This window comes from Maniola hyperantus, chromosome 26 (genome assembly GCF_902806685.2).
Source record: "Maniola hyperantus chromosome 26, iAphHyp1.2, whole genome shotgun sequence".
Lineage (NCBI taxonomy): Eukaryota > Metazoa > Arthropoda > Insecta > Lepidoptera > Nymphalidae > Maniola > Maniola hyperantus.
The window spans coordinates 5,709,366-5,733,144 of record NC_048561.1 but is presented as its reverse complement, the minus strand read 5'-3'; the positions used below and the strand labels follow the sequence as shown (position 1 = coordinate 5,733,144).

At 38.1% G+C, this 23,779-nt stretch overlaps 2 protein-coding genes and 1 long non-coding RNA gene across 3 annotated transcripts; 2 read left to right on the top strand and 1 right to left on the bottom strand.

Moving 5' to 3' along the window:
- Window positions 1-5,519: 5,519 nt before the first annotated feature.
- Window positions 5,520-11,522, top strand: LOC117994291 (zinc finger protein 570-like). Its single transcript, XM_034982185.2, has 5 exons — window positions 5,520-5,713; window positions 6,238-6,382; window positions 6,988-7,098; window positions 8,747-8,893; window positions 10,266-11,522. The coding sequence occupies exons 1-5, from the start codon at window positions 5,567-5,569 to the stop codon at window positions 11,384-11,386; spliced, it is 1,671 nt and encodes a 556-aa protein (XP_034838076.1). The 5' UTR covers window positions 5,520-5,566; the 3' UTR covers window positions 11,387-11,522.
- Window positions 11,523-11,565: 43 nt separating this feature from the next.
- On the top strand, window positions 11,566-13,190 carry LOC138404262 (uncharacterized). The gene is made up of 2 exons (XR_011238267.1): window positions 11,566-11,779; window positions 11,961-13,190. It is a non-coding gene; the product is annotated as an uncharacterized lncRNA (long non-coding RNA).
- A 7,031-nt stretch (window positions 13,191-20,221) lies between these two features.
- LOC117994260 (zinc finger protein 93-like) lies at window positions 20,222-23,728 on the bottom strand. Its single transcript, XM_034982153.2, has 4 exons — window positions 23,725-23,728; window positions 22,562-23,599; window positions 20,861-21,898; window positions 20,222-20,409 (listed from the first exon to the last, which is right to left on the bottom strand). Exons 1-4 carry the CDS (start codon window positions 23,726-23,728, stop codon window positions 20,222-20,224), a joined length of 2,268 nt encoding a protein of 755 aa, XP_034838044.2.
- Window positions 23,729-23,779: the final 51 nt, after the last annotated feature.

The following is a 23,779-nucleotide window of genomic DNA, read 5'->3' as shown; positions in this document are numbered from 1 at the left end:
TTAAAACGCACATAACTCCGAAAAGTTAAGAGGTGCGTGCCCGGGATCGAACCCCCGACCTCCGATTGGAAGGCGGACGTCCTAACCACTAGGCTATCACAGCTTATGTAATAGAGTGTAGGCTTTATATTATTTATTTCTATTGGGCGGTTCGCAAGCAAGTACAGCAAGCGGCAGAAAATAATGTACATCGATCTTTAGAAGAAGATAGCAGATTAGAGCGTTGTCTCTGTCGTTGAGACCGACAAAAGCCGAAATGTTATTCTAAAAGCCGATGTACATTACTTTCCGCCGCGTACTGCATATAAATAATATAGAGGTACTATTATATTACTGTAATAATCTACGCTAGTTATCGTGGTACATACCCGTTATTTACATTACATTTTTGTGTAATATGTTACTTTATGATTCTAGTAGTGAAATGAAATAAAATCAAGATAATATTTACACCAATGATTTTTTTTAGTACTTACCTTCTAATTTATAAAATAACGGTATTTTTAAAAAGCGAAACTATATAGGTAGGAGGAAAGGCAAGATTATTATTTTTACTCGAGTAGAGACTGGGAGTGTAATGAAAGAGACGCTGGCTCAGTCCGCCGACGACGTCCGACCGGAAAAATAACTCTATCATTAGTTAACGAGCACGGTGGCACGACCTCGGCCGAGATTTCTACAAGTCAAGTTGTTAGAATAAATACTTCTTCGTAGGTATTAGGTTTATTTATAAGCTCAATAATAAATATGTCATTCTCTTTTGTTTGCTGTTCACATCAACATGTCAACTAAATAAAAACTGACGAAGAATATCCTTACGTATTTTCTTTTAACAATTGGTAGTTGAATCAACTACCAACAGGTTATGGGTCATAGCATAGCATACAGTATCTAAGGAAATCGTGATGGAAACGAGAGATGTTGAGAGATCGCAAAGTTCCCATATGTCAGGTCTTCCAAGTATGGAAAAATTGGACGGTAGTACGAATTATGGAACATGGAAGTTCCAAATGGAACTACATCTAATTCATGAAGACCTTTGGGAATACACAGCGACAACACCAAGTGCTACCGATGTACAAGGTATTAAAAATGATCAGAAGGCTAGAGCAAAAATCTGCTTAACGCTAAAACCACACTGTTTAATTCACGTTCGTCAATCAAAAACGGCAAAGGAGTGCTGGGATGCCTTGTGCTCAACTTTCGAAGATCGAGGCGTAAATAATCGATGCTATTTACTGGGCAAACTGGTTAGTCAGAAACTCAGTATGTACGAATCTTCACAAAAATATGTAACTGAGATCATGAGTATCGCTCAAAAACTGAATGATATAGGAAAAGAGCTGGACGACGAGTTGTTAGCAGCGCTCATGTTACAAGGTTTAGGAGAAAAATACGCACCTCTACGAATGGCAATGGAAAACAGTAATATAGTACTAACTACTGATTACGTAAAAATGAAGCTTCTACAATTGGAGAAGAAGGAGCAAGGCGACAATGAGGAGCCGTCTACGAGTGCCTTAGTTTCTACGAAAACCAATTTTTCGAAAAACAGAAACAAACAACAACAGAAAATACTGAAATGTTTCATTTGTAAAGGACACCACAAAGCAATAAATTGTCCATCTAACCCATCGAAGAAGAAGACGAACAATAATGGTCATCAAGTCAATTTCACTGCATTATCTACTACAGAGAGTTCATGCAAAGGAGAGTGGATCCTTGATTCGGGCGCGTCATCTCACATGACTTGTCGCAAGGATTGGTTTAGAAACTATGTAGAGCTAGAGAAGCCTGTACAAGTTACATGCGCGAACGGGAGTAGAATAAATGGAGAAGGTCGTGGTGATGTATGTTCGACTAGAGAGTTAGAGTTTACGGTGAGTGAAGCTTTGTTTGTACCCGATTTAACTGTGAACTTATTGAGTGTAAGTACATTAGTTAATCGAGGTATTGTAGTAGTATTTTCAAAGAGAGGTTGTGAGATGTATGCAGAGAATGATTGTGAGATAAAAGGTTCTGGGAAAAAGATGTGCGAGGAAGAGAGAGGGATCTATAAATTTAGATCAAAACTTTGTACATATAACTCGTATGTTTCAGCTTTGAACACAATTGCTGATAATAGTTTTAGATTATGGCATCAGAGACTCGGTCATCTAAGTTTCAACTATATGAAGATATTGAGAGACGAAATGGCTGAAGGTATTAACTTTAAGGATGCCGAAGAAGTACAATGCGTTTCGTGTCTGAAAGGTAAGCAGACTAAGCTACCTTTTCCAAAGAAGAAGGCGAAGCGAGCTACTGAAATTCTTGAGTTAGTACATAGTGATGTTTGTGGACCTATAGAAACTCCGTCATTCTCAGGCAAACGATATTTTATTACTTTTATTGATGATAAAACAAGAAAAACCTTCGTTTATTTTTTAAGAGAAAAAAGTGAAGTTTTTTCTGTGTTGGTTGAGTTTAAGATTTTAGCTGAATCACAAACTGGCAGAAAGCTTAAAATTATTAGAACCGACAACGGGACCGAGTATGTCAATAAAAGAGTTAGTGAGTTTTTAAAACAAAATGGTATTGTTCATCAGCTAACTGTGGACTATACACCAGCTCAAAATGGAGTGAGCGAGAGAGCCAATCGAACGATTGTGGAACGAGCAAGAAGTATGCTTGCTGAAGCAAACTTACCAAAAGTGTATTGGGCGGAAGCTGTTCAAACGTCTGTTTTTCTGAAAAACAGATCACCTACACTGGCGGTTAAAGGAAAGACTCCAGAAGAAGCCTGGACTGGAAGGAAAATAAATTTAAGTTTTCTGCGTATTTTTGGGAGCAAAGCATACATGCACATTCCAGATGAAAAGAGGAAAAAGCTTGATCCAAAAAGTTTGGAGTTAGTTTTTGTAGGTTACTTCGAAACAACAAAGGGTTATCGTTTATTAGACCCGAAAACTCATAAGGTATACAAATCTAGAGATGTTGTATTCTTCGAAAACTCTAAAGATATCGACACATCTAAAAATGAGGAGAGATTAGTTGAGGAAGTAATAATACCTCTAGGGAATATAGAAGAACCGGATGTGCAAGATATACCCACAATACCAGAAATACCAATTAGTTCAGAAGAAGTTATTCAGATGGAGAATGATATAGAGACGAGAGAAGAACCTGGATCTGGGGTTATAGAGAGTAATCCAGAAACAGAAATGGAGAACGTTGATGAAGGTAGGAGATATCCTTTAAGAGAACGTACACCTACAGTGTTCAAAGATTGTATTCTATATCATACAGTAGCAGTAGCTAGAGATGAGCCACTGACTATAGAAGAAGCCTTGTCAAGAGAAGACAGTCACATGTGGAGAGCTGCAATTCAGGAGGAGTTGAAGGCTTTAAAAAAGAATAACACATGGACTTTGGTGAAGCCACCTGAGAGAAAATGCAACATAGTAGATTCTAAATGGTTATTTAGAATTAAAGAAGAGGCGGGAGGAAAAAGATATAAAGCTCGCTTAGTTGCAAGAGGCTTCAGTCAGAGAAGAGGCATTGATTACTTCGAAACTTTTGCGCCCGTGGTCAGGCACAGTTCGTTAAGGTTACTAATAGCTTTGACAGCTAAACTAGGACTTCATATAGATCAAATGGATGTGAAAACGGCGTTCTTAAATGGACATCTTGAAGAGGAAGTATATATGAACCAACCTAAAGGCTTTGAAGAGCAAGGAGATTACATCTGTCGTCTGAACAGGGCATTATATGGTTTAAAGCAAGCTCCTAGAGCATGGAACAAAAGACTCAATGAGACGTTAGAAAAACTTGGCTTTCATAGATCCAAAAATGAATCATGTGTTTATTACAGAGGTGACAAGCAAAAAATTATCATACTTGCAGTGTATGTAGATGACATACTTATTTTTTGGAATGAAGAGCAAGAAATGAAGAAGGTTAAAGAAGAGCTAACGTTGAATTTCGAAATGAAAGATTTGGGAAGCGCTAAACTTATGCTTGGAATTAACATAACACAGGAGAAAGATGGGATAAGTCTTGACCAAGAAGATTACATAGGCAAGTTATTACATGCATATGGAATGGAAGCTGCTAAACCAGTGACCACACCTTCGGTTCAAGGGCAGAGGTTAGAGAAACCTGGACCCGATCATGTATCACCTAATGTACCTTATCAAGCATTAATTGGCTCACTTTTGTATGTTGCCGTGTGCACGAGGCCAGACATAGCACATACAGTGAATAGTCTGAGTCAGTTTAACGAGTGTTATGATGATTGCCATTGGATAGCATTGAAAAGAGTTCTCCGATATCTAAAAGGAACCAAATCGTTAAAACTTAAGTACTCTAGAGAAGCAGTACAGAGAGAATGGATTGTGGGATACGCAGATGCCGACCACGCCGGAGACCGAGATCGCAGGTCATACTCGGGATCAGTTTTTCTGTGCCAAGGAGGAGCTATATGCTGGAATAGTCAGAAGCAGAAAACAATAGCATTATCTACTGCAGAGGCAGAGTATGTGTCATTGTCGGAGGCTGCTAAAGAGGCTGTATTTCTTCGACGGTTCATGGCTGAACTAACACGGAAACCTTGTGAAGCGATAACTCTATACACTGATAGTCAGTCAGCTATGGCTATCGCACAAAACCCTGTACACCATCAACGTACTAAGCATATAGATGTACGATATCAGTTTATTCGAGAAGCAATAGAAAATGGTGAGATTTCTCTGATATATAAAGAAACCTCACGTATGGTTGCAGATGTGTTAACGAAAGGATTGATGAGAGGTAAATTTGAATGGTGTGTAAGAGGAATGGGATTAGATGATGCATGAGTATAGAGTGCAAATGTGTGATAGTAAATCAGAACGAGTAAGTGACGAGCTTATGAATATAAGGAGGAGTGTTAGAATAAATACTTCTTCGTAGGTATTAGGTTTATTTATAAGCTCAATAATAAATATGTCATTCTCTTTTGTTTGCTGTTCACATCAACATGTCAACTAAATAAAAACTGACGAAGAATATCCTTACGTATTTTCTTTTAACAATTGGTAGTTGAATCAACTACCAACACAAGTCTGTAAAAAATAAATTATAACTCTATGGCGCAACTGTTATGTTAAAAGTACGGTTCACCTTTAAAATAATGACTACAATCGTACTTTTAAGCTGAAATTTCACACAAAAGGTTAAAATGGCGCGTGAGGAGTCATTTTTACACAATATTATAAATACACAAGTAGCTTATTTATCTACGACTCCGATTTTTCAGTTTGGTCAAGGGTCAATCAAAAGTGTTAGAATCTAGAGCCGTGATGGCAGTTAAAAAATAAATTGTCAATATGGCAAAAAATCAGAACCACAGACTAATAACATAGACGATACCTTATATTCAATCGTACTCTGTCTGTAATACACAGAACAATAGCTGTGACAACCGTAAAACTGTGATCAATGACATAATCACAGAGTACTTTTTACCACAGACCAATCTTTTTACCATAATATGCCAAAAATCAAAACAAAAAATATTATTGTAATAATTAGATTATAATAAATAATAATGGAAACCAGAATTATTAGTCCCTGCTACGGTAAATGTAGGTTTTGTTCATCAAAAGGCCTTCATAAAGATATCATGAAGGAATACAAATGTGATGGTAATTGCGAGGTTTATTACGAGATGTTTCAAGAATGTTTTAATTTATATGTAAGTAATTTAATACAGCACCTACTGAGAGACATGTGGGTTAGTTGTAACAACATAGGAGGTGTATCAGTAAGTTACATCATCCAATAACCTTAATGAATTTTAAATAAAATTGATCTAATGCCTCTTAACTTGTTGGATGATCTACGGCGATCAACTTAGGTAAAGGCCGCTTTTCGTTGACTCGATGAACAGCTGCAGGGTCACCATGAGCTGGGCAGATGTCGCCATTCCAGCACCTTGGGACCCCAACGCCTATCGATTATAATAATAAAGTAACTAGCTTATCCTCGCGACTTCGTCCGCGTGGACTACAATAATTTCAAATCCCTATTTAATCGCCTTAGGGTTTGAATTTTTAAAAATCCTTTCTTAGCGGATGCCTATGTCATAATAGGTATCTGCATGGCAAATTTCAGGCAAATCCGTCCAGTAGTAGCAGTAGTTTGAGCTGTACGTTGATAGATCATTCAGTCAGTCAGTCACCTTTTCCTTTTATATATTTAGATAATATTGCTTTTCAGTTGTGCACCAACTCGGCCGGAAGTTTGCTCATTTGCTCGTCCTGCGTGGGCAGGTTGCAAGACGCGCGCAGCTTCCGCGCGATGGTGGTGGAGTCCGAAAAACTATTGATGAACACACTGGACGAGGAGCGGCTGTTTATTGACAGTAAGTTAGTATTTAGTAACATTTTGCAACGGCAGCCCCCCTTTGTTTGTGTAAGAATAACCATTTCATCGCTATCATAATCGTCAAGAAGTTCTGCCCTTTGATTGGTTGATTCGCTGTTTACATTTTTTCACAGCCAATCAAAGGGCAGAATTTCTTGACGATTACGATAGCCATGAAATGGTTATTCTTACACAATTGGGGGGCTGATCATCATCATGATCAACCCATTTCCAGCCCATGACTACACAACTTTTAGTCTTAAGTTTACATAATTAATTATCTATATTCAACAATCAACGAAATACAAATAAAAGTACAAATATTTTGAAATGGCTTTGTCTTTGACTTTAATGTAAGTATAAATATTTTTTCTTTTTAAAAGAATATTAACCATGCTAATCATGAATACTATTCCCGTTTCCCCTCCAACTAAGCGTCAAGCTTATGCTAGGAGTAGGTACGACAATAGTGCAACGGGCGGGGTTTGAACTGCCAACCTTTCGGATTTCAGTCCGCGTCTTAACCTCTGAGCTATTGAGGCTCTAAATAGTAGTGGATAGTGTTAATGAGATGTCTATTTACATCTCATATTATTGTTGCAGTGGGCGAAGCACCCTTGGAGGTGGATGTGAAAGTAGAAAAGAACTCCGAAGTCAAAGAGGAACTGATTGACATGTGTACAGACATGGATGGTGACAATGACGAATTTGATGGTAATCTTGATTCTAATATACAACGTTAGTTTTAGTTAACGCAAAAAATAAAACGTGTCAATTTTTTTACATATATACTAATATTATAAATGCGAAAGTGTGTCTGTCTATCTGTCTGTCTGCTAGCTTTTCACGGCCCAACAGTTCAACCGATTTTGATGAAATTTGGTACAGAGTTAGCTTACATCCTGGGGAAGGACATATTCTACTTTTTATCCCGGAAAATCAAAGAGTTCCCACGGGAATTTTAAAAAACCTAAATCCACGCGGACAAAGTCGCGGGCATCATCTAGTAAAGAATATATATACAAAATTTCAAAAATATGAAAATTTACGAAGTTATAAGTTTGTTTTTATTTTTATTTTTATTTTCTTTATTGGGTTTACCAACAGCTTAGTCATTCACAAATACAGTCACAAAAACAATTTTAACTAAGTAAAATACAATCACAAAATGACAAGCTTATTATAGGCAACCACAGCATGCATAAACTTAACATACATTTCCTAAAGCTAATTAACAAAATTAACAAAATTAAATTACATTACATAAATAATATAAATAATACAGATTAATGATTGTTATTTACATACAAATATTTGTTGTATGTGTATACTTATTTATTTAATTATTTTTAATTTTTAATCATCACTTCGCACCTATTGCTTAATACTATATCTAGAAATTTTCGCCTAAACTGAGCATAACTATTAGAGAATATGTCTATTTCACTCTGTTGACGCACGCTGTTGTTATAGAGATCAGAGATTCGAGGAATGGCGGAATGTTTACCTAAGTTAGTTCTGCAATACCTGACATATAACAAATTACAAGGGTGTTTGTAACAAATTACAATTTGTTGTGTTGAGTCGTTGTCATTGGAAAAACATGGTCACCCCAAGCGAGCGGCTGTGAGCGAACGAGACGGCTAGCGTCGATCGTACGCGCTCCCGCTCGCACGGCTCGAATCAGCTGGTGCATGCGGTCATTCAACTAGGTGTCCAAACTTGCGGGATTTTAAAGTATTTTTTGGTCAAAATATAACCCGTAGTAAAAACGACTGCAATCGAGTCTGTCCCTGTCTGTCCGTCCATCTGTCCAGGGACTGTATCTCGTGAACCGTAAATAGGTAGAGAGTTAAAATTTTCACAGAATGTGTATTTCTATTGCCGCTAAAACAACAAATAAAAAAAAAAAATGGCCGCCATGAAAAAAAATTAAGCTTATTTTTTACAATGATATGGACTACAGAATCCTTTATTTTTTTAAATTCAGATACAAATTATTACAGTGACTGCAATCTCACCTGATGGTAAGTGACGATGCAGTCTAAGGTGGGAGCGGGCTAACCTGGCAGTTTTTATTAAACCCTTTTATTAAACCTTTGGTTTCTACACGGCATCGTTCCGGAACGCTAAATCGCTTGGCGGCACGGCTTTGCCGGTAGAGTGGTAACTAGCCACGGCCGAGGCCTCCCACCCGACCAGACCAGAAATTTAGAAATTATAAAATTCCAAACCCCTGCCAAGAATCGAACCCGGGACCTCCCACTCATAAGACCACAGCGCTTACCACTGCGCCAGGGAGGTCGTCAATTTACGTGTGAGTCCGAAATGCTTTCGACCGATTTTTCATATTATATTGTAGATCTCTTGGAAACCAAATCAGAAAGTGGGTTAGTAGAAGGCGAGGCAAAACTGCTTGCGCGGTTTGCGTCCGACATTTTGAAACCTCTTCCAACGAAAAAGGCGCTTGAAAATGAACGGTTTTTCAAAGAACTTGAATTTTTAAAAGGTAAAACACTAGGTGCTTTATTCTTTTTCCTGTTTAAATAGGTACTTAGGTACTAATTCTGAGAATAGAGCATTATTATTATTAGTGTAAAAAAGCTGTATATTTTTTGGAAATGTGTTGAAAAATGTTTGCCCCCAATGCATATTCTCGCTCTAGACAAGATTAATTTGATTTTTGTATTGTGCGTTTGTTAATCATTATAAATGCGAAAGTGTGTTTGTTTGTTGTTTTGTCCTTCAAATACGCCGCAACGGCGGTGCAACGGATTGACGTGTTTTTTGCATGGGTATAGATAAAGACCTGGAGAGTGACATAGGCTACTTTTTATCCCGAAAAGTCAAAGAGTTCCCACGGGATTTTTAAAAACCTAATTCCACGCGGACGAAGTCGCGGGCATCAGCTAAGTTATAGTTAATATACCTAAATTCAATTTTATCGCTTGGCTAGATCACTGATCGTTTCTCTTTATTTCTTCTTAGCTAAAGCAACCAGCTAGGCTTGTCTGCTGGACAAAATCCGTACTAATAGGATACTTTTTATCCCAAAGAATGCCCACCGGATTTTAAGAAAACAGAAATCCTTGCGGACGAAGTCGCGGGCATCATCTAGTGTAATATAAGTCATTAATGTATAGTGTAAAGAGAATTAGTCCCACAATGGTACTGATTCTATTTTATTTTTTATTTTGTTTATTTGAAAGTAATCAACAGCGTAAATACATAATTATTATTTAAATTTAAATCTAGGTATAACAGAAGGCCAAAAGAGATTACTTAAAATTATAATTAAACTATTTTAACAGAATAGAGTTAGAATAAATGTAGGTATATACAATAATAAAATAAAATTACAACAGTGTGTGTATGATTGTATGTGTGTGTGTATGCGTGTGTGAGTGTGTGCTTATGAGTATGTGTGAGCGTGTGTGCATGTGTGTGTGTGTGTAAATGGGAGTGTATGATTGCATGCATATTTAGATGTTAGCTACTTTTTTTTTTTTAATTTAATTTTAGATTCTGAGCACAACCTAACTTTAGACTATTTGCATCCTTACTAATGTAATATGAAAAGGACAGATGCAGTTTAACAGTTTTAAATTTAATATTTAGATGGTAAAACCCGTGATTTTAGCGCACAGTGGCGAGTCTACTGTTTAAATTTGTAGCGTGCACTAAAATTTAAAGTCTTTAAATGTAAAGTTCAGTTCAGTCTCTTTTTAGCATTGTTAAAAAGAAAAGGATGCAGATACTCTAAATTTAGTTTAGAGAAAGACAACGGAATCGGTGCCAATACCATCTCGGGGCACCCCAAAATTTAAAAGTAATATGAGTTCAAACCAGTGCGGATTAAAAAGTAATGTTTATTTTTACAGGTAAAATAATAACAGCAGATTCGATAAGGAAACTAATAGACCCAACTCCCAAAAGGGTGCCATCAAAGATATACATAACAGAAAAAGTGGCTCATGTCATCAACATATCAACTATTCTAGAACATTCCAACCTAACACCTTTTAAGACCAAGCGAAGGGTGGGATACCCTTGCCTTTACTGCAGCCGGCTTTGTGAGAGTTTCGACCAGCTTCACGACCATCAGAACAAAGAAAAGTGTATAAAAAACATCAAAAGGATACTAAACAAAACCTCCATAGAAACTTTAGTAGTATACGCGCACGTATCGGATATCAGATGTACGATTTGCGAACAAAAACTACCGAATTTAAACGAATTGAAATTACATTTGAATAGAATACACAAAAAGAAATTGTACCCGGAGTACGGAGATAGGATCATTATATTTAAACTGACTAAACTTAATGAGTACGAGTGTTTCAATTGCGGGTGTAATTTCGAAAATTTTGGGGCCATAGAGAGACATATGAACGTGCATTATAGGAACTTCGTATGCGACCAATGCGGAGCCGGTTACGTGACAAAGAATAGGTTGAGGGTCCATTTGAAATGCTCACATATACGGGGTACTTTCCCGTGCGATATTTGTAAGAAAGTTTTTGACACTCGGTACAAATACAAGTCTCATGTAGATTCCGTACATAAAATGATTAAAAAAAACAAATGTCCGAAATGTCCGGAGCGTTTTGCGGATTACTTCCATCGAAACAAGCATATGGTTGACGTCCATGGGGATCCTCCCTTGAGATACAAATGCAACGTATGCGATACATTGTTCAAACGACGCTACGCGTTATCCTGTCATATGAAACGTAGACATTTAGAAGACAGGGCGATACAGTGTAGTCTATGCGAATACAAATGTTATACAAGTCCAGAATTAAAAGTTCACATGGTCAAACATAATGGCGAAAGGACGTATGAATGTATGGTTTGCAAGAAATCGTATGCTCGGAAGAAAACCTTGAAGGAACATATGAGAATACATAATAACGACAAGAGGTTCGTATGTGTGGTGTGCGGACAGGCGTTTGTACAGAATTGCAGCTTGAAAGGGCATATGAAGGCGCATCATCTTTAAATATGTATATAAAAGGTGCTTATGCTCGCGACTTCGCGTGGGCTACACAAATTTCAAACCCCTATTTCACCCCCTTAGGGGTTGAATTTTCAAAAATCCTTTCTTAGCGGATGCCTACGTCATAATAGCTATCTGCATGCCATCATCATGCACCTTTTCCTTTTATATATTTAGAATGACTGACTGACTGATCTATCAACGCACAGCTCAAACTACTGGACGGATCGGGCTGAAATTTGGCATGCAGATAGCTATTATGACGTAGGCATCCACTAAGAAAGGATTTTTGAAAATTCAACCCCTAAGGAGGTGAAATAGGGGTTTAATATTTGTGTAGTCCACGCGAAGTCGCGAGCATAAGCTAGTTTATAGATAAAACTAGGTGATGATTAGGTTTTTAAAATCCCGCGAGAACTCTTATTTTCCGGGATAAAAAGTACCTTATGTCCTTCACCGGGATGTAAGCTATCTCTATACCGAACGTCAAAGTCGGTTGAAGATATGAGCCCAGAATTGCAGCTTGAAAGGGTATATGAAGGCGCATCATTTATAGATAAAACTAGGTGATGATTAGGTTTTTAAAATCCCGCGAGAACTCTTTTATTTTCCGGGATAAAATGTACCTTATGTCCTTCCCCGGGATGTAAGCTATCTCTATACCGAACGTCAAAGTCGGTTGAAGATATGAGCCCAGAATTGCAGCTTGAAAGGGTATATGAAGGCGCATCATTTATAGATAAAACTAGGTGATGATTAGGTTTTTAAAATCCCGCGAGAACTCTTTTATTTTCCGGGATAAAATGTACCTTATGTCCTTCACCGGGATGTAAGCTATCTCTATACCGAACGTCAAAGTCGGTTGAAGATATGAGCCCAGAATTGCAGCTTGAAAGGGTATATGAAGGCGCATCATTTATAGATAAAACTAGGTGATGATTAGGTTTTTAAAATCCCGCGAGAACTCTTTTATTTTCCGGGATAAAATGTACCTTATGTCCTTCACCGGGATGTAAGCTATCTCTATACTGAACGTCAAAGTCGGTTGAAGAGATGAGCCCAGAATTGCAGCTTGAAAGGGTATATGAAGGCGCATCATTTATAGATAAAACTAGGTGATGATTAGGTTTTTAAAATCCTGTGGGAACTCTTTATTTTCCGGGAAATTAGACAGTTAAAAATTTCACCTGTGAAAATTTCAAACTAACTATTTTTTTTATTTTTTTTTATTTTTCATGTACCAAAATTGTAGTTACAAAGTAATAATAAATTAAGTTACATTGGAAATGCTTATCTCTAAACAGAGATTTCTTCCAGCTTCCCATTCAAGGTTGTAAGGCGTATCATTAACTATCAGGCGTCACTATCACGGTTCATGAGATACAACCTGGTGACAGACAGGCAGACGGACGGACAGCGGAGACTTAGTAATAGTTTCCCGTTTTACCCCTTGGGTACGGAACCCTAAAAAAGTGAGTATTTATCTGTCCCTCGTGCGGTGCTCCTTACTTCTTTTCTAGTTAGGGTTCCGTACCTCAAAAAGAAAAAAAGGAACCCTAATAGGATCACGTTGTTGTCTGTCTGTCGTATCTGTCAAGAAAACCTATAGGGTACTTCCCGTTGCACATAAAAATCTTAAAATATATTGCACGATGGTACGGAACCCTTCGTGTGCGAGTCTGACTCGCACTTGACCGGTTTTTATTTTATTTTACGTTGACCTGGCTTGGTTATTGGAAACTATGATGAAAATGTATAATAGGTACCTGTTGTAAATAAGATAATGAAATAAAACATCAATCATTTATATCTTTCTTTTATTTAACGTCTCACGTCAAATTCATCAAATATCTAGATAATGGCGCCGATTCTCTTGTAATTCTCTAAAGTATCTGCATCTTTTTCTTTTAATATTATTGCTAACAATGAAGATACATATCGGTCAATCACTAAAACATTGACTGCAGGGAAATTCCTGTGGCATTCTTTTGAAAACAAGCAAGATAGGCCCATTAAAGTCATGGCCAAAAAGCTGCATTTTACCTGTAAGCCAGAAAGAATAATCGAAGACCTTCAGAATAAAGGGTTTAAGGTCGAAAATGCCGTCAATAAGCTAAGGTGGAAAAACAAGGAACCACTAAACATGTTCCTGCTAAGTTTTACGAATGGGGAAGACATCGACAAAATTTATGGAATCACCTCGATTCTTGGATGCAAAGTGGAAATACATCCACTGAGATCATCGAAGCTCACACCACAGTGTAAAAAATGTCAAACGTATGGGCACACCCAGAAGTATTGCTCCAGAGAGCCAAGATGTGTCAAATGCACTGGAAAACATCTAAGTGTTGAATGCAAAAAACCAGCTGAGCAGAAACCTAAATGTGTACACTGTGGGGAAGCTCATCCAGCTAACTATAGAGGCTGCATAGTAGCCAAGGAAATGCAATCCATCAGGAACAGGAAATACAAAAAACCATCTTCTCAAAACACTCAAGCAACAAGTGGTATTACAAAACAAACTCCAGTTGCTAAAAATGTGCGACTTCCCGAAATTAACAAAGAAAATCCTAGTAAAAAGGTAACATATGCACAAGTAGCCTCAAACAAAATGTCCAACAGTAATAACACGAGCGATCCTACCTTAAATAAACTAGACGAGATCTTGAAATTTATGTCATCATTCGATGATCGCCTGCGAAAACTTGAAAATGGCACTAACAAAGCCCCTTTTAAAACCAAATAATGGAAAAAGAACTAAAACTATTGGCATGGAATTCTAATGGACTATTCCAACATCAACATGAGCTACAAGTAGTCCTAGATACTGAAAATATCGACATATGTTTGATCTCCGAAACACATTTCACAAAAGAATCCTACATCAAATTTAATGGATATAAAGTATATCACGCCCTACATCCTAATAATTCAGCCAGAGGAGGTAGTGCTGTTATAATAAAAGAGAGTATTTGTCACTACGAAGAAAGTAAATACGAAGAGTCTGAAATCCAAGCAGTGGCAGTAAATATTAAAACAGAACGATACCCAATTACAATTGTATCCATATACTGCCCACCAAGGCATTCTCTAAAAAAATATGAATACGTGCGTTTCTTGAGACAATATGGACACAGATTTATAATTGGTGGAGATTTTAACGCCAAAAATATTTTCTGGGGCTCCAGACTAACAACAACAAAAGGTAAAGAATTGCTGAGTGCGATCAAAGACTTGGGATGCGACGCGATCAGTACAGGTATGCCGACCTATTGGCCTACTGATCCTCAAAAAACCCCAGATCTGATAGACTTCTTTATAACTAAGAACATCTCACCAAGGTACCTAAATATTGAAGGAAAATATGACATGAATTCGGACCATTCACCAATAATGTTAATATTGAATAAACATAACATTGCATTCAAAGAAACCAAAATAACTCTAGTGAATAACAATACAGACTGGGAAAGCTTTAAAATAGAGTTAGACAGTACTATAAACCTAAAGGTCCCCTTAAAATGCCAAGACCAGCTCAATATGGAAGTAGCTAAATTTATAACAGACATACAAAAATCAGCCTGGAATAATACGCCATCGATAAAAAAAAGGAGTAAGGGTACCACCTATCCTAAGGAAATTATACAGCTCATTAGAACAAAGAGAAAGCAGAGAAAAAAATGGCATGCCTCGAGATCGCCACAAGACAAAAGAATACTGAACAAACTCGCGAAAACAATCAAGAAAGCAATCAAAAGTCATAATGACACTAAGTTAAATGATTACCTACGAAGCTTGACCAATGACCGAGAAACTGACTATTCTCTTTGGAAAGTAACAGGTAATCTAAAAAGACCTATCACACATATACCACCTATTAAAGAATCAAATGGAAAATGGGCTATCAATAACATTCAAAAAGCTAATAGATTCGCTCAGCATCTGGAAGATATATTCCAACCAAATGAGGGCCATACAATTGATTTCAGTGAGAATGAAGAAAGACAAGATGACCTGCAAAATATCAGACTTGTGACACCAAAGGAAGTATCTGAAGAAATAAAGTTCAATTTAAGCAAAAAAAAATCTCCAGGATATGATCTCATTACCGGAGAAATTTTAAAAAACCTACCTCGGAAAGCTTTAGTGAAACTTACCAATCTCATAAATGCATCATTTAGACTAAGACATGTACCTCAGTTATGGAAAGTTGCTGAAGTTATTATGATCGCTAAACCGGGGAAACCACCCCATGAAACAACATCATACAGACCAATCTCTTTATTACCAGTTATTTCAAAATTATTTGAAAAACTGTTACTCAAAAGAATAAAACCTATACTAGAGGAGAGAAAATTAATACCAGATCACCAATTTGGATTCCGTGAAAAACACTCAACGATAGATCAAGTCCACAGAATTACTGACATAATAGAGAAATCATTAGAAAATAAGAAAGTGTGTTCTACAGTCTTTTTAGACGTAGCGCAAGCTTTCGATAAAGTGTGGCACAAAGGGCTTATCTATAAACTCAGAAATATGCTACCAAAGTCATTTGCAGATATTCTTGAATCATACATCTCAAATAGATGGTTTAGAGTTCGTCAAGAAGATGCGTATTCTGAACTCAAGGAAATTAAAGCTGGGGTACCACAAGGAAGTGTCTTAGGTCCGGTCCTGTACTTATTATACACCTGTGATATTCCAGCACTAGAAAATAACACTATTGCAACATTCGCTGATGATACTGCCATAATAGCAACTGGAGAAAGTCACGAAGAAGCAGTAGAAAAAGTTCAAGCTGCCATAAATAAAGTCAACGATTGGACTATAAAGTGGCGAATTAAGCTAAACGAGTCGAAATCTATGCATATAGATTTTACGAATAAGTTACCAAAATATCACCCAATTTATCTAAATCGGCAACTTATTCCCTACGTAAATACAGCGAAGTACTTGGGTATGACGCTTGACGCAAAGCTTCGATGGAAAGCTCATGTTAAAAAGAAACGTGAGGAGTTAGAATTACGCTACAAAAAAATGTATTGGCTGCTTGGAAGGCATTCCACGCTCTCATTACATAATAAACTTATGCTATACAAGCAAGTTCTGATGCCTGTATGGACGTATGGTATACAACTCTGGGGGTGTACTAAACCGACCAATGTTCAAGTAATACAGAGATTCCAGAACAAAGTACTCAGGGAAATAACAAATGCACCCTGGTATGTAAGAAATCACGATCTCCACAGGGACCTTAAGATAGAGTTCGTAAACAAAATCATCCAAAAGTACGCAGAAGCTCACCAACATCGACTTCGCCATCATGTTAATTTGGAGGCTGTGAAGCTTCTAGATAACATGGATATCAAAAGGAGGCTCAAAAGAACCAAGCCGTTCGAATTAGTGTTAAAAAGTACATAAGTGCAGCGTTTGTGTAATAGTGCTTGTGCTACTTTATTTTTCTAGGTCACAAGAACATAGTGAACTGTAAGTACGTGTTAGAATAAACTAAGGACAGTTATTGGACTGTAAATTAGATTTAAAAATTAATCATAAGTAGAAGTTTAAGCTAGAATAATATTACTTATTAGCCCATAGGCTAGATGGTAGTAGTAATAAAGCTGCCATTTTATAATGGTGCTTTATGGTAGGAAAAAAAAAAAAAATATTATTAAAAAAGGATGGAACATGAATGTTATATTTAAAGACTCTAAATTTTAGAGCACGCTACGAATTTAAGCCATATGGTAAGATTACACCTGACGAGTACAGTGGCGAGTCAGTGTCCTCGGCCGAGTACTCGGTTGGTATAAACCATAGAGCAGAAACAAAGAGGAGATGTTGTATTAAGATTTCCCTATGAAATATCGAGTGACATTTTGCGGGGTGAGGGGTTGTGGAACGCCGCCCACTTCTCAATTTTCCATCTGCGGGTTAGTAGCAAAACTACTCGCTTAGCGACCTAACATCGATATATTGATGTCACTACATAGTTCAGCTATCTCACACTAGATGTCAATAAGTGTAGAAATTACGTATAAAATTACTTACAAATGAAATGTGATACCATTCATAGCATCAGAACGTCTGTCTGAATAACTTTGACACGATAAAACACAACACTTCATCCTTTTGTTCTTAAAAACGCGAAAACACACCGATAATACGAGTCTCAATATATGTGAACCTGACGAACGCAGACAGCATACTAACTAAGGCCCCGCCCACAGTGATGACGTCAGGACCTAGTTGAAAATCACAGTGCACAGTTGCTTAGGCCAACTCCTCTTTGTTTCTGCTCTATGGTATAAACACTTTAACGAGTGCCACGAGTGAGTGAAATACGTATAAACGGCCACCACAGCACTGTCTCGGCCGAGCTCGAGTGACATTTTACTGTCTCGTTTCACTACTCGGTAGGTGTAATCGTACCAATAGGCTCGCGACATGCTCACGACTGGCAGCTTAAGTCACGAGGTTTGACGCTTTGACGGCTCTAAAGTAAATTTAAACTGTCAAACTGTGTCTGTCCTTTTGATATTACATTAGTAAGCAGAGGATGCAAATACTCTTAAGGTGTGCTCAGAATCAGCACCAATGTCAGTATATACAAGTGCGCATTGAAGAATAAATATTTTATTGATTACTAGCTGATTCCTGCGACTTCGTCCGCGTGGATTTACGTTTTTTAAAATCCCGCGGGAACTCTTTGATTTTTCGGGATTGTTGTCGTTGCTTGGTACCTACAATATGAATTCACTATGAACACTTCCTGAATCTTGATAACCCAGGCGGGCAGTAACCCTGCAGCATCAGGATTAAGGAGTTGAATCCCGAATTTTTTATGTGACCACGACGTAAACTTTTTTGTAGTTTAAAAAAAAATATTTGCAAATCGGTCCAGAAACCTCGAAAAAATCGATGTAGAAAAAAGAACCACCTCCTTTTTGACAGTCGGTTAAAAACCGATGACCTTGAAGCATCCCCTTTCTAACAAAAAAAGAATAAATGAAATCGGACTACGCGTTAATGAATTACAACTCAGTATACATTTTAACTTTCGTCCCCTCTCCTACGGGAACCATGCTGAATTTCGGGATAAAAAGTATCCTATATTATTCCTCATAGTATGACCTCAAATCGTACCAAGTTTCATTGGAATCCATTCAGTAGTTTCAGCGTGATGCGCGGCCGTGATACAGACAGACAGACAGACAGACAAAAATGAAAAAAATTACAGTTTTGGGTTCAGTATAGAGTGCCCTGGAAAAATTTTTTTTCAAAATATCTTCAATGTACAGAATTTGACCTGTTACAGTTTTATTATAAGTATTGATAGGTATACCGTTTCATTGAGATGGCTCGTGACTGCGATCACGCATTCATCTGATCCGAATCCGTGAAAATTCGGATATAAAAAATATCTACGACATAGGGCTGAAAGAACATCGGCATGTGATTACCTGAATGTTTTAGGAAGTGTCTAGAAATGTGACCTATGCAAAACTTAGTAATTTAATTAGTTAGTTTTTATACAAAATTAGTTTTGTAAGACTTTATCGTAGATTAAATTATAAAATTAATAAATTAACTAATTGATTAAATTCATATCCGGTGTTGGTTATAATGACAAAACATTACCAAAGTTGCTACTTTACAAAAAGTTAGCTTTAAAGTAGGTATTTCGTTATTATTGAGTAATAAATAAAACTGTTTATAAATCAATGCTTAAACTATAATTATTATTGTGCTAACTATTACACGCAGCTTCGCCTCCGCGTGGCTCAAGGATGGAATAATTATTGAGGGTTTGTTACAACAATTTTTGATTGATTGATTGATTGATTGATTGATTATTGAGATAGATAGATATAGGGGTTTGATGAAATAGGGGTTTGAAATTTCGTGTAGTCCACGTGGACGAAGTCGCGGGCATAAGCTAGTAACTCATAACCCTAAAGAGCAGAAAGCATAAAAAGATGTGATAGCCTAGTGGTTAGGACGTCCGCCTTTTAATCGGAGGTCGGGGGTTCGATCCCGGGCAAGCACCTCTAACTTTTCGGAGTTATGTGCGTTTTAATTAATTAAATATTGCTTTAACTTGTTTACTTTTAACAGTGAAGGAAAACACCGCGAGGAAACCTGCATGCCTGAGAGTTCTCCATAATGTTCTCAAAGGTGTGTGAAGTCTACCAATCCGCACTTGGCCAGCGTGGTGGACTATGGCCAAACCTTAATCATACTGAGAGGAGACCCGTGCTCTGTAGTGAGCCGGCTATTGATTGATCATGATGACGATGATGATGATGATTAGACTAACATCTGCAGGTCTATTCCGGAAAAGCTGCATCAATCATGATTACAATCTGAATTGGCTAGATTTTATGGTTGGTAAGTATTCTTAGTGGCAACATAGTTTGAAAAACCGATAGACTTTGGGGTCTCAAGGTGCTAGAAAGGCGACCTCGCATCGGAAAACACAGCAATGGAAGACTCTCTAGGTACATTCGACATCACCAAACCAGTTGCAAGGAGGCGCTGGATGGCGGCGGCGCAAGACCGTGGCGTGTGACTCTACAAGAGACTACATCCAGCCGTGGGTCACTGTGGTCTAAACAGACGCATGACCTTAAGCTCCAGGGCTCGGACATCTGCAGACGGTGCCACGAGTCGGGACTCCGTTGCACATAGTCTGCAACTGCCAAAGGCGTCTCTAGTCCTTGTGGCGCCCGTGTGCAACTACCCTGACGCCCTCTAGTCTAGTAGGACTAGGGTCAAAATGGAATACTAACAGTTATATTTTCAAACGGAAATTCGGATGCAAATAGTGCAAGTTTAGATGATGACGGCGTCGGCCATAACACGAGCGCAAGGTCTTTGAGATCGCCGGCATCGACGCATCTTTGGAGGTGTCGCATTAGAGGGCGCTCGGCGCTGGCGCCCGTGTGCGCCGCACACCCTGCACCATAGGTAAAGACGCCTCTGGCAACTGCCCTGCTCTAATATATAAACGTAGCATTCACCTAGGAAACACATCGTATACCCTGAGGATGATACTTCAATCCCAGTCAAAAAGTGCTGCTGTAGCTTGCGGCCACAGGATTTGACAAAGAAATGTGAAGTGAGGCGAACACAATGGATCGGAGACTGTCGAAGTGATACAGAATATTCAAGAACCTGCATAGACCCGAAGTATAAGAAGATGTCCAGCCGTGAACGTCTATTGGATGATAATGGTGATCAGATCTAAGTGATAGTAACCGGGACCGATGACGGCTTAACGTATTCTCCGAGGCACAGAGGAAACGAAAAGGTCAACTTTGGACACTCAAAGTCTGTCGCCCATTCAGAGAGCGGTGTTGCTTGACCATGTGATCGTTTGATAAGCGCTGTCAAAACTAGGCCAATGTCCTCACACTGAGGGAACCAAGACCAAATCTCTGTGTTTTGACTGCATATGCCCCTTTAAACTACACTTTTGTATAAACGCCAGTTCGCAGTATTGGCACTTAAACCGCCTATCGTTCGCATGTATCCGCAAGTGTTCCCTCAACGTCTTCTTCTTAGCGTACGACTTCAAGCAAATGTCACACTGGAAATCCCTGACCCCCGTATGTTTTAGCATATGATTTCTCAAACAACTGCTCCCGTAAGATGTAAAATCACACAGCTGGCACTCGTAAGGACGTTCCTTCAAATGGTCTCGTCTCGTGTGAACGCGCAGAGCGTTCGCGGTCAAGAACACTTTGCCACACAATTTACATTTGATTTCCTTTAGAGGCACGCCGTGTTCACTGGCAATATGCTTCTCTTTACTCCTTCTAGACTTGAACTTCTTGTTGCAATACCCGCATTTGCTGACCATCTGCGAATGCACATGTACAGATAATTCGTGGGACCGTTTCTTCATCGACGTATCGAAGACTTTTTTACAGAATTCGCAAGTGAACACCCCTTTTTTGTGAACTTGTGAATGTATTTGAAACGATTTATGGTTAATGAAGCCCGCGCCGCAGACGTCGCAAACCCGATTCCTGTAATGTTTGTTCATGTGTTCAGTCAGTTTCTTGAATTTGTTGAATTCTGCTTTACACATGACACAGCGCAGCTCATCACCTTCAAAACTGAAAGGCATTATGTGATTATTTATGTCCAAATGTATATCTTTTTTGTGCTCCTGAAGATGGTGCATCATGGCGTCTAAATTATCGATTTCGGTGTTGCATTCGTTGCATTGCAAGCCAGTTATATCGAGTTTCACGTGATAATGGTTCAGAGATTTCTTTCTCATAATTTTGTGAATATCAGATTGATGAGTTTGTCTTGTATGTTCTTTTAGTTCGCCAGGTTTTTCACAAAACTTTTCGCAGAAGCAACACCCGTACCCAATATCTTTCTGACAGCGCAAGGGTGTGGCGTTGGTGTGGTAGAACAGGGTCGTTATGTTATCCATATGCTTTTCTCTTTCACCTTTCATGGCGCTGGGTTTTTCTTTCTTCTTATGTCCGGAATCTGTAGAGAAAGGACACTTTCATAAACATACAAGGTTGATCTACGAATCATACCGCAAAATGTTAAAGAATTTTGTTATGACTGCAAGCTGGGCTTCGGAAGTTTAAACAAAAAATAAACTACGAATTGCTATAGAAAATTTATTACCTTGTTCTAATTATGTATACCTAAAACATTGAGAGAATCGATAAACATCAAGCGAAATAGAAATATCGAAACTTCTAACGTGACTCAGATACTTAAAAATACTTATTTACATTTTTTTTTAATAATACACCTACATACCTATCGAGGTATAACCAATGACTTTATATCATAGAAATGTTACTTTCACCTAAGTACCTAAAATATAAAATTCGTGATGGATGACGAGTAAAACAGAAGATACAAAAGGTACGAGAGAAGAGATAGCCTTCTACAATTAATATGACCCAAATGTCGTAGTTTTATTATCGTAGTATTGTATGTAACGTACGTACTTATGTTTTATATAGGTATATAATATCATTGTATATCACTTAACCTACTATACTAGGTATGCAAACCAGAATGCGACAAGTTAACAAACTACCCTCATCACATCAAGTCAGAGGACACAACAAATGAACTAAACCGAGGGCACCAAATCTCTATGTTTTGACTGCATATGCCCCTTCAAACTACACTTCTGTATAAACGCCAGCTCGCAGTATTGGCACTTAAACCGCCTATCGTTCGCATGTATCCGCAAGTGTTCCCTCAACGTCTTCTTCTTAGCGTACGACTTTAAGCAAATATCACACTGGAAATCCCTCACCCCTGTATGTTTTAGCATATGATTTCTCAAACAACGGCTCTCGTAAGATGTAAAATCGCACAGCTCGCATTTGTAAGGACGTTCCTTCAAATGGTCGCGTCTCCTGTGTATTCGCAGAGCGTTCGAGGTCATAAACACTTTGCCACACAATTTACATTTCATTTCCTTTAGAGGCACGCCGTGTTCACTGGCAATATGCTTCTCTTTACTCCATCTAGACTTGAACTTCTTGTTGCAATACCCGCATTTGCTAATCATCTGTGAATGTACATGTACAGATAATTCGTGGGACCGTTTCTTCATCGACGTATCGAAGACTTTTTTACAGAATTCGCAAGTGAACACCCCTTTTTTGTGAATTTGTGAATGTATTTGAAACAATTTATGGTTAATGAAGCCCGCACCGCAGATGTCGCAAACCCGATTCCTGTAATGTTTGTTCATGTGTTCAGTCAGTTTCTTGAATTTGTTGAATTCTGCTTTACATATGACACAGTGTAGCTCATCACCTTCAAAACTGAATGGCATTATATGATTATTTACGTCCAAATGTATATCTTTTTTGTGCTCCTGAAGATGGTGCATCATGGCGTCTAAGTTATCGATTTTGGTGTTGCATAAGTTGCATTGCAAGCCAGTTATATCGAGTTTCACGTGATACTGGTTCAGAGATTTCTTTCTCATAATTTTGTGAATATCAGATTGATGAGTTTGTCTTGTATGTTCTTTTAGCTCGCCAGGTTTTTCACAAAACTTTTCACAGAAGCAACACCCGTACCCAATATCTTTCTGACAGCGCAAGGGTGTGGCGTTGGTGTGGTTGAACAGGGTCGTTATGTTATCCATATGCTTGCCTCGTTCACCTTTCATGGAGTTGGGTTTTTCCTTCTTCTTACGTCCGGAATCTGCAGAGAAAGGACAGTAATTGATTTTGGGTGTACTTCCTCTTATTGGTACATATTTACTCTTTAGTATCTCAAAAAGCATTCGAGCAGCTCTTGAGGTAGATATCTGTATCTTATTTAACTACCCATTTTGGAACAACAAAGGCTAGGAGATAAATTTTCAAAATAGACCATTCAGAA

Bases quoted from the DNA above. Each gene is read 5' to 3' on its own strand.
- LOC117994291 (XM_034982185.2), top strand. From the start codon at position 5,567: ATGGAAACCAGAATTATTAGTCCCTGCTACGGTAAATGTAGGTTTTGT. The intron at 5,714-6,237 runs GTAAGTAATTTA...ATTGCTTTTCAG, and splicing joins AAGAATGTTTTAATTTATAT to TTGTGCACCAACTCGGCCGG. The intron at 8,894-10,265 runs GTAAAACACTAG...TTATTTTTACAG, and splicing joins AGAACTTGAATTTTTAAAAG to GTAAAATAATAACAGCAGAT.
- LOC117994260 (XM_034982153.2), bottom strand. The intron at 21,899-22,561 runs GTAGTTTGAAGG...CTTTCTCTACAG, and splicing joins GCTGGCGTTTATACAGAAGT to ATTCCGGACATAAGAAGAAA. The intron at 20,410-20,860 runs GTAGTTTAAAGG...TGTGTTTCCTAG, and splicing joins ACTGGCGTTTATACAAAAGT to GTGAATGCTACGTTTATATA.